Genomic DNA, 10,014 nt, shown 5'->3' with positions numbered 1-10,014 from the left:
GTGTGTGTGTGTAGTTACCTCACAGCGGAAGGGTTTCTCTCCTGAGTGCTGGAGTGAGTGCACCTTTAAGGACATACTGCGTTTAAACGACTTCCCACACGTCTCACATGTAAACGGCATGTCCTTAGTGTGAGCTACACAGAGAGAGACAGAGAGAGACTGTGAATCAACCCTGCTGATGTGTGTGTGTGTGTGTGTGTCTGTGGGTGTGCAGGTCTACTGAGGTGGAGTGTCAGTGTCCGTGTGTGTGTGTGTGTGTGTGTGTGTGTGCGCACGCGCGCGTGTGTGTGGGTGTGCAGGTCTACTGAGATGGAGTGTCAGTGTGTGTGTGTGTGTGTGTGTGTGTGTGTGTGAGATTACGTACCGACCATGTGTTTGCGGACGTGAGCCATGGTGTAAAACTTCTTCTCACAGATCTCACAGGCAAACTTTTTCTCAGCGTAACCGTGGACAATCTTTATGTGTTCATGAAGAGACCAGAGCTTCTTAAAGGACTTACTGCAGGACACACACTGAAGGAGACACACACACACACGCACATCAACACACACACACAGAGACACACACACACACACACAGACACACACATGCAAACAAGTCAGTCTTTGTCTCTACACAAACTGTGAAATACACTTTCCTGGAGAAACTGTGGGTAAACTGCAGGTTTGGGTCATACTGAGTATTTGGTTTGGTTCTGTCAGCAGGACTGAACAAGGACAGGTGCCGGTCCGCTCTCAGTTCCTTAATATTTCAGCCCATTTGGGGCTCGGTTGTGTGGGAGATGGTGACTCTGGGGTTTCCGTGCTCATGCACATATGTTAGGACATCATACGTAAGAGAACCATCATCACTGTCTCTCACACACGCCCAGTTACACGCTGATGTCTCCTGCCTCCTTTTCCCTGGTCTCTGCTCTGTTCATGCTGAGTCTTTTAATAATACAGCCATGTTAAGATGTCATCATTCATCTTTCCAATGTGGGGTTCTAGTGAAAATGATTAGGACTCATGTCTAAAATCCTCATCTAAATACAGTGCAATTATATAGATGAAAAGTATTTCTAAATAAAGTGTGGTTAATGTGAATGTAATATCTGGGTTAATAACGAGTCTTTTGGACGCGCTTTTCATGCGTCTCCCGTTCGCGGGACTCTGTCTCCCTCTGCTGGCAGAATCGCGGTACTGCAGTCACAGGTTCGCATTCCGGCTTTCGAATCTCTCTTTCAGTCACAGACCAAACCTTGGCTTACACTAGTGCCGTTGCTGAGAGCACACACAACCGGCGTCCATGCCACAAACACGGTCTGAAATGACTGTTCTGGCCTTTGTTTCTCTCGACATGGGATGTGACTGATCAGAGTGGGGACAAAAGAGGCGGGCCTTATCATGAGCCGTGTCAGAGAGTGTACATGCCGGGAGAGTGACAGCGTAGGCCGCAGTGATAACGCACTGACATAAACCCTCCACCTCTGACCCCCCCCCCTCTCTGTCTGTCTGTCTGTCTGTCTGTCTGTCTCTCTCTCCCTGTCTCTCCTCCATCACAACTCCACCGTTTCCCTCCATTTTTACAACATGTCAGACGTCCCGTTAATCACATGACGGCATTGTGAATGTTGATAAGGAGAGAGAGGGCGGTTTTATTTTGGATTGTGAATGGTGATAAGGAGAGAGAGGGCTGTTTTATTTTGGTGGTTTGACTATTATTAGTGCTCCACTTCCCCTTCTCTCCTTTTGCTTCTCTTTCCTTCCTTGTTTTTTTCTGAGGCTGATTCCAATGATAAAAAACATTGTTTACTGTATCCCATACATACAGCTCTTCCCCACAAACGGGTAAGCGCCGTAACACAGTCACATCTGCCTACAGGAAGTCTCTGTCACATAACCCATAATCCCCCTCTCCGAGTCCCACCTCAGCATCTGAATCTTTTCACCACCTGTCAATCACATTCTCTCTTCCACTATTATCATTCAAATAACCATCCCCAATACCATCACAACTGCTTTGTGCTCTACTCACAAATTAAAATGCTATTAGTAATGAACATTACCGTTAATACAAATGATATTAACAATTACCCACTGGAAATGATTATTCTTAGTCCCTGTTAATCTGCTGATTACCTCTGGTGTTTTTCTCTGTGTGCTGTGATGCGTCTGTGGGTTCTCACCTGGATGTTTTTCTCGCAGTCGGTTTGCTGGTGCAGGGCCAGTTCACTCTCCAGCACAAACTTCTTGCCACACTTATCGCAGATCTGCATCCGTCTGTGTGTGACGTTCATGTGTTTCTCCAGGTACCAGCGGGTGTTGAACACGCGTGGGCATTTCTCACACGCCAGCGTCTCCCTCTCCTCCGCTTCGCCCTTGGCCCCGCCTCCCGTGCCCGTCGCCGCGGCCGCAGAAGAGGAGGCGGAGCCTCTGACGTCGCGGACCGCCCGGCGCTTGGCGGACGGAGGCTCCGCGGCCTTTCTCCGCCCCCTGGTCGTCATGCCCGTTGTCGTGGCGATTTTGGCGGTTGCCGCGGTAGCCCGGCGGCTCCTCCGTTGAGGCTGGGCACAGACTCCGCCCCTTCGCGATCTCTTCGCCCTCGTCCTCCGGGTGTCATTCTCCTCCTCTTCTTCCTCCTCTTCATCATCGTCATCGTCGTCTTCCTCGTCCTCTTCGGGCTCTTCTTCGACGCTCTCCTCCTCTTCCTCACCCTCCTCCTCTTCCTCGTCATCTTCCTCTTCCTCGCTGCCGGTCTTCTCCTCGTTCGGGCCGGCATTTTTGTCGCCTTTGGACACATTCAGGGTTTGATTGTTCAGATTGACCTCCACAATGATCTGCTCCCTTTTAAACTCCTCCTCCTCTGCTGCCTCCTCGGAGTCCTCCGACGTGCCCCCGTTCCCGCTCCGTGCGCCTCCCTCTCCCCCGCCATCACCTCCCTCTCTGTAGCACTGCTGCTGAGGGGCGGGGTTAGGAGGTCCCGTCTGCATCTCCAACTTGCTGGCTATCTTGTTGTCCACCAGGACAGAGTAGGGCTTGGCCCCGCCCTCACATTTGTATGGCTTCGCTGATAGGTCGGCGTCTCCAGAGGGGCCATGGTAATAGGTCTGAGAAGGTTGTGACCTCTGGCCTTCCTCCTGCGACATCCCCCTGTCTGCACCTGACACGTCTTCCCTCAGCGTCTGGCACGACTTCATCAGCACGCCTGGAAACGATGTGTCTCTGGCTCTGTGTGTGTGTGTGTGTGAGACAGAGTGAGAAAGGTGAGGTGGCTTTTATTTTGTTTTTTCCTCGACAGTGACACGAGCTTCCTGTGAGAGGGGCGAGGTTTCGAGTGCGTTCTCCCTCCCCTCTCTGGATTTGGAGAGGGGAGAGAGAGGAGGTGTCGCACGAGGGGAGGGGAGGGGGGGAAGGGGGGGGGTAAGACCCCTAAGGGCTGTTCAGCCCAACCCAAACCGCGCCCCCATGACCTCCGTCGAGGTGAAACCGGAGAGAAGAATGACTAAGCTAACGAGAAGAGGGAGGGGTGACTCTTCTGCTCCTCTCTGTTTGGGAGGTTCTCTCACATCAAATACACACCTCACACACACACACACACACACACACAGAGAGAGACAGAGGAAATCTCAGTTTCTCTGTTTCAGTGTACAGGTTGCTGTGGTCGTGTGTGTGTGTGTGTGCGCCTCCCTCTTGTTGTAAGCTGGTAACGTCTCAGTGGTTCTCTTGATGTGACCATTCGAACGTGTCCGTGTGTGTCGTGCCAGAAACGCTCAAAGACTCATCTTCCACCAAAGTTTACAGGTTCCGCAAACGCTGACACACTCTAATTCAGAGCACTGTCCCAACCTGAGAAGGAGAATGAGAGAGAGAGAGAGAGAGAGAGAGAGAGAGAAAAAGAGAGAGAGTTAATTCAGACAATGACAGCAGTAATATAAAGAGATAAGAGTTTTCATTTTCAACCCTCATTAATCATAATGAAAGAAAAACTTGGAAACTTCACGACCAACAAATATTTCGAAGGTTTCCATTCAAAACGTTCGATCATTAAGACACTGCACAAAACACACTTTGTGAGGGTCCTCTAACACCCAACAGTACTCAACATCACTGCGTGTGTGTGTGTGTGTGTGTGTGTAACGAAACTACTGTCTGGTTAAGGTGCTGAGATCTAAAAATCTCACTACTACACACACACCTTACCACAACTGTTTCACTTCTGCCTGCGAGTGTGTGTGTGCAACAGAGCGACTTCAAAAAAAAACCCACAAACAGCACAGTGGAGAAAACTTAAACCGTAAACACCCTTTTCAATATTTCATATCAAACAATGTAAACAATTCAGTTTCATAACTGCACACAAACATTTTCACAAGCACAGGAGAGCCTTTCGATTCCCTAACCACACGCTGTTTATACTGTTTATACCATCTCAGTTCTTATATTACGCTGAATCGGAATTCAGCCTAAACTCAATTCTTTTATTTCACATTCGATTCAGTCGGACTGATCCGTTCTGGATACAGCTGTAGCTCCCCGCCGAAGCCTCAGGACCACTGGGTACAATTTAAAAAACAAACAAGCAAATAAACAAACAAGCAAACAAACATTTAAAAAGGTTTTTTTTTTTTTTCCAGCTGATGTTTGAAATCAGATAATTCTGTCAGACGTTTCTTTAATTAGTAAAAAAAAAAAAAAAAATTCCCCTGAGAAGCGTGTCAGTTATGCAACCAGGATTCGCACTGAAAAAACCACAAATTTCTGACTGAGCAATTCTTAAAAATGTGTGTGTGTGTGTGTGTGTTTCTAATATGAGTCAGCCGGATCACAAAGAGCACGGTACAGGACAGTGTGGATGACAAGACGTGCTGGCCACACGCTCACAGGGCTGCCCCGAGTTTGCCTGTGACCTTCAGTGACCTTCAAACAGGCATAGAGGTCAAGGACAGAGCCCAAAGGCTGAGTCAGCACAAAGAATTTCCTCTGAGAAAATGAGAGACAGAGACGAAGAAAAAGAAGAAAAAAAGAAAAAAAAGAAACAACAGGAAAAACAACCGCTCTCTACTCAACGGTCTAACCCTCCTTTTACTTCCTGAGGCTGAGAGAGTGTGTGTGTGTGTGTGTGTGTGTGGGCGTGTGTGTGAGTGTGTGAAAAAAAAGTCTTTGAGAATGTGTAACCTTAATCCAGGTGAGCATCTAAAACACACACACACACACACACGCACGCACACACACAATCAAACAAACACACACACACATACATAAACATACACACCACTGCACCTTTCTTCCTGTGTACTCGCTGGCTTTCTCAGAACTGGAGAGTGTAGAATGTGAGACCGCAGAGAGGGGTAGAGTGCAGAGTGTGTGTGTGTGTGTGTGTGTGTGTGTGTGTTTGTATTATACAAACGCTGTCTAAACTGTGAGACTGTGGACATGTACGAGTGCATGCGAGTGTTGTAAATCAGATGTTGTGAGGGTGTGTGTGTGTGTGTGCGCGTGTGTTTTAACATTATTATTATTTGTAGATTAGACATCCGAGCTTGTGCAGACCTGCATTGTGTGTGTGTGTGTGTGTGTGTGTGTGTGTGTGTGTGTGTGTGATTGCGCATGCAGAAACTCTGTAAGACAAACACCAAAGTGTGAAGCCGCTGGTTTAACCTGTGTGTGCATGCGCTTTTTTCCCCCACACATGGCTAGGATGAGAAGTGAGAGATGTATGCGTGTGTGTGTGCGCGCGTGTGTGCGCGGCTTTTGGGAGAAGGAGAGGCAACGCTTCGATAGAGAAGTACTCTTTATATCTGGCCAGCTACTCTCCGGTAAAGTGTAAGGTTAAGGGACAAAAATGAGTCAAAAAGGTTCAAAACAAAACTATGAAATAACTGCTTTTATTTTAGTCCCGTAAAAACAAGGATTTCCTCTATTCGTTTGCCCTGCTGTGTCCCGACCGGTAACTTGACCTATTCTATAAACTTTAGCCACTTATCCTCTACAAAGAAGGATAAGTGGCTAAAGTTTATAGAATATAGAATTATAGAATTTTCTTGCCCGCCATGAGGATTAAGTCAGGGGGTGCCGTCATATTTTGATTTGACTGTTGTGGCCTGTAAAGCCCCTTGAGACTGTAAACAGTGATATTGGGCTCTAAATAAACTTGAACTTGAACTTGAACTTATCCTCTACAAAGCTAAATAAAACCATGTGATCTCCTGTAACCAACCAACCAACCAACCCCCCCATACACACACACACACACACACACTTACTTTGGGCCCTTACTCCACATCACACTGTTGAATTTCAAAGAGGACTACTGGACTCTTATTACTTTTTCTTTTCCTTTTTTAGGGTTTTTTTTGTCCCTCTACTTCACACAGACGACCAGAAGCCCAGTGTCAGACAGAGAAAGAGTTAGGGAGATACTGAGTGTGAGTGAGTGAGTGAGAGTGAGAGTGAAAGAGAGAGGGAGAGAAAGAAAGAGAGAGAGAGACTATGCCCCTTTGAAATCCTGTGTTTAAGGGATGGGATCCTGCAGTACACACAGGCATAGGTTCCAGTGGTTTCTCTTTGTCTGAGGGAAAGTTAAAGAGTCAGAATGTGTGTTTGTATATATGCCAACCTGGCTTGTCTGATGTTGTGTAACTCTAAGCATATAAGTGTTTAGAATTGTTGTGTAACTCTACGTGTATAAGTGTTTAGAATTGTTGTGTAACTCTACATGTATAAGTGTTTAGAATTGCTGTCTGATGTTGTGTAACTCTAAGTGTATAAGTGTTTAGAATTGTTGTGTAACTCTACACATGTGAGTGTTTAGAATTGTTGTGTAACTGTAAGCATGTAAGTGTTTGTGTGTGTTTGTGTTTTTGTTTGTGCCAGTAATAGCCCAAACCTTTGCAGGGGTGTCTAGTGAGTGTACTTGTGGGTGCGTGCCAAGTCCCACCCGTGCAAATAGACTCTCTTACTGCAAGTGAAATACGTTTAACTCACAGTTGGTAATATGTGTGTGTGTGTGTGTGTGTGTGTGCTCAACGGAGTATCTAGGGCACAAAAGTGTGAAACCACAAAATGATGTGTAAGAATTCTTTTCAGAACTGAGTCAATTCTCTCTCAAATACACACACACACCTCAAGTAACTCAACGTTTCAGAGTCTCTCTCAAATGAAGAAGACAATGACTCCGTTCGGGTTTAGTCAGAGACGAAGAGGCCATTCCTTTGTTGTGGGAATCCGTCAGCAAGTCAATATCTCTGTAAATTTGGTAGCTACTTCACACATCTGCGATAACTTTGAGCACGATCGTGAAAATTTACGCTCAAATCTCTGCTGCATTTCCTGCTTAAGCAAAGATCTTCAAATTTAATTCAGTGCCACCAAACGCAGCCTTTCTACCACAGGAGTTTTCAAGGAGTTCAAACCTAGACAAAGCGTGTGTGTGTGTGTGTGTGTGTGTGTGTCTCTGTGTGTGTGCGTGTGTGTGTGTGTGAGGGGGATGGTTAGATTCGGTGGGCCAGCACGAAAGTTCATGATGCGATTGCCCCGATTAAATACGTGTGCACTGGATACAGTTTGGGATGAACTCGTGTCTGACATCGCAGCATCGTTAAAATCCGATTTATTTACGTATAATTATTAGTAGAGGCTCTATGCCTTCATCGTTTAGAAATGTGATCAATAATTTGAGACCAGTAGTTTTATATTTAGATTGATTCCTCCTCTCTAAGCTGTTTCTCAAGCACACGCACTCTCTCATCTCCACTGCTGTCAGTGGCCAATTCTCCTCAAGCCTCTTGGCCAACTCTCGCACGAAAAGGTCTGTTTGTGAAAGGGCCAAGTGAAACAGCTTTAATGAGGTGCTTACTGACTTGCAGTGCTAGAGAAACAAATATGTGAAGTAAAAAATGGCACTTTTTTCAGTTAATTTATGATTTGCTGTCTGATTAAGAAGAATCAGAGAAATGAAAATCAGACTGTCTGTACCATACTGAACTCCACAGCATCATATTGTTTTGTATCGAATCGTATCGTGTTGAATTGCACTGCATCGCAACAGGGGTGAATCATATCGTATCGCATTAGTAGTTGCTTCATATGTATCTTTAATGTATCGGATCGTTGGAAATGCATCGATATGTGTATCGCATCGGCCTCAGTGATGGAGATGCACTTCCCTATATCACACCAGTAAACCCACAAACCATCTCCTAGCCAACGTGGCAACTTACCGTTAAACATGAAACTAACGGTTTGGTACGCACCGCAGTTTTGAGATCAATGACTCGGTACAGAATTGGTACAGAAAGCCACAGCTTTCGTTACAGAACAGGGGAAAAAATAAATAAAAGAAATGCCAAACCTATGCAAAGTATGCTGGCTATCAGAAGACACCTGTTGGTGTTTTACCAAAGCGAACATATTCATTAGGACAATCTCCCACACATAAGCAAGAACAGAAAATCGTTTTAAGGTGTCCGGGACTTTTAAGCGGCTGTCCGAATGAAAATCATGTCACAGCCGCTGTGTGGTATCCTATAGTGCTGTAACCCTTGCCCTGTTTTAAACTGATCGGCTTACAACTGTGGACTGAGTCCATACGCGAGAGTTGACAACCCTGTAAATTCTTTTCTCCTGACTTCTTCACGGGCAAGCTGAAGGGGCAGTCACCTTCGGCCATGTTAACTGGAGAAACCCATAAGTATTAGGACCCCCCCCCCCCCCCCCCCCAAATGGAATAGGCCTACATCGTGTAGCTTTCTTTCGGTTCGTTATTCGTTTTTCTAGTTGTACTCACGAAGCCCCTTTCCCCCGTTACTTCGCGTTTCTGTCACAAACATTAAGACTCCAGAGCAGTTTTCTTTATGGTCGCGATGACTGCGCATGATACAGTGTAGTCCATTCACGAGAAACAGGCATGTGGGAGAGGCGGTCATTTTTAGCCCGCGTGGAGGTCTGCTACATGTAACAAGGGAGCTGTACCAGCGCTAACTCTAACGCTCACCTAAGCAAATTAGCCCACTCTAGTGCCTTTCAAAAATACTTCAGGGCGTCAAAAGGGTCAAAAAGGGCACCGCATGGGTTAGCTTACAACACTTGACAGCAATAAGACACACAGTCGCCAGACTGCGTTCAAAGCTTGTCTTTTTTTTTTTTTTTTTTTTATTCATTTTCACCGTTTGTTCAACCTCTGAAGTTATCTCCGCACGAGACAAGCCGAGCAGTGACAACGCATATAACGGGACGCTTCAGGAATTCAGAGTACGAGGAGGGTGACCCAAAACGAACTTTTCCTATCCCTGTGCTGAACTTCGGCTTAGTTGCCGTCCCTCCGTCTCATTCCTGAAAAGCATCAGAAGTGTTTTTAAAGGCACAGCCAATGTTATATGAATAAAGTTGGAACAAACAGAACTTTAGTTTGTGTCAGGGCTGCCAACTCTTGACTTCAGCTTGGAGTCACATTTGTTCCCATGGGTTGGGGGGGGGGGGGGGGGGGGGAGCACTTACTAGCCATCCAAAAAAAAAAAAAGGGTGTTAAAAAAAAATGTATAGTATTCCCTTACATTTATTGAGAATGTCAAAACATTTGACAACTGAAAAGTATTTCCTTAAATGTACTAACAACATGGAAAGTTCAGTTCACATTTGCTCTTGAGGTTGACTGTCCTAAGACCCACTAAAACCCTAACACCCACAACCAGAAAGTTTAACAGAAAGGATGAGTTTTTGACTAATAGCTTTTTAATCAAAATGAATATATCATACATAAATGAGATCATCTGAGCTGAGCTGTCCTGGACAGACGTGATCGGTTTCAACAATTAGCAGCTAACGTTAACGACCAGGCATGTCCAGATGTTTGACTGGTTCTGTATGTTTGATCACGATTTTAAGTATAAAAGGAAATGCTGCAAGGCTGCAGTAACTTTGCTAAACTTGCTTTACACCCACAGGTCCTGAGTAACACCTGACGAATGAAGAAAATTACACAAATGACTGTTGCACTTGTGTATTTGTTCTTATAGCCTTGCTCCACTTGCGGCCA

The 10,014-nt window shown here is 45.8% G+C and overlaps 1 protein-coding gene across 1 annotated transcript in view; it reads right to left on the bottom strand.

Moving 5' to 3' along the window:
- Nucleotides 1-3,342, bottom strand: part of znf652 (zinc finger protein 652) — a 9,134-nt gene extending 5,792 nt beyond the window's left edge. The window contains exons 1-3 of the mRNA XM_030793986.1: nt 2,168-3,342; nt 365-512; nt 19-134 (exon numbers count right to left, since the gene is read on the bottom strand). Coding sequence (XP_030649846.1) covers nt 19-134; nt 365-512; nt 2,168-3,178 — 1,275 coding nt within the window. The 5' untranslated portion in view covers nt 3,179-3,342. The remainder of the gene's footprint in view (nt 1-18; nt 135-364; nt 513-2,167) is intronic.
- Nucleotides 3,343-10,014: the final 6,672 nt, after the last annotated feature.

Source organism: Chanos chanos, chromosome 16, assembly GCF_902362185.1.
Source record: "Chanos chanos chromosome 16, fChaCha1.1, whole genome shotgun sequence".
Taxonomy (NCBI): domain Eukaryota; kingdom Metazoa; phylum Chordata; class Actinopteri; order Gonorynchiformes; family Chanidae; genus Chanos; species Chanos chanos.
Note: the sequence above shows the minus strand (reverse complement) of the source record. Positions and strands in the feature narration are given on the sequence as shown.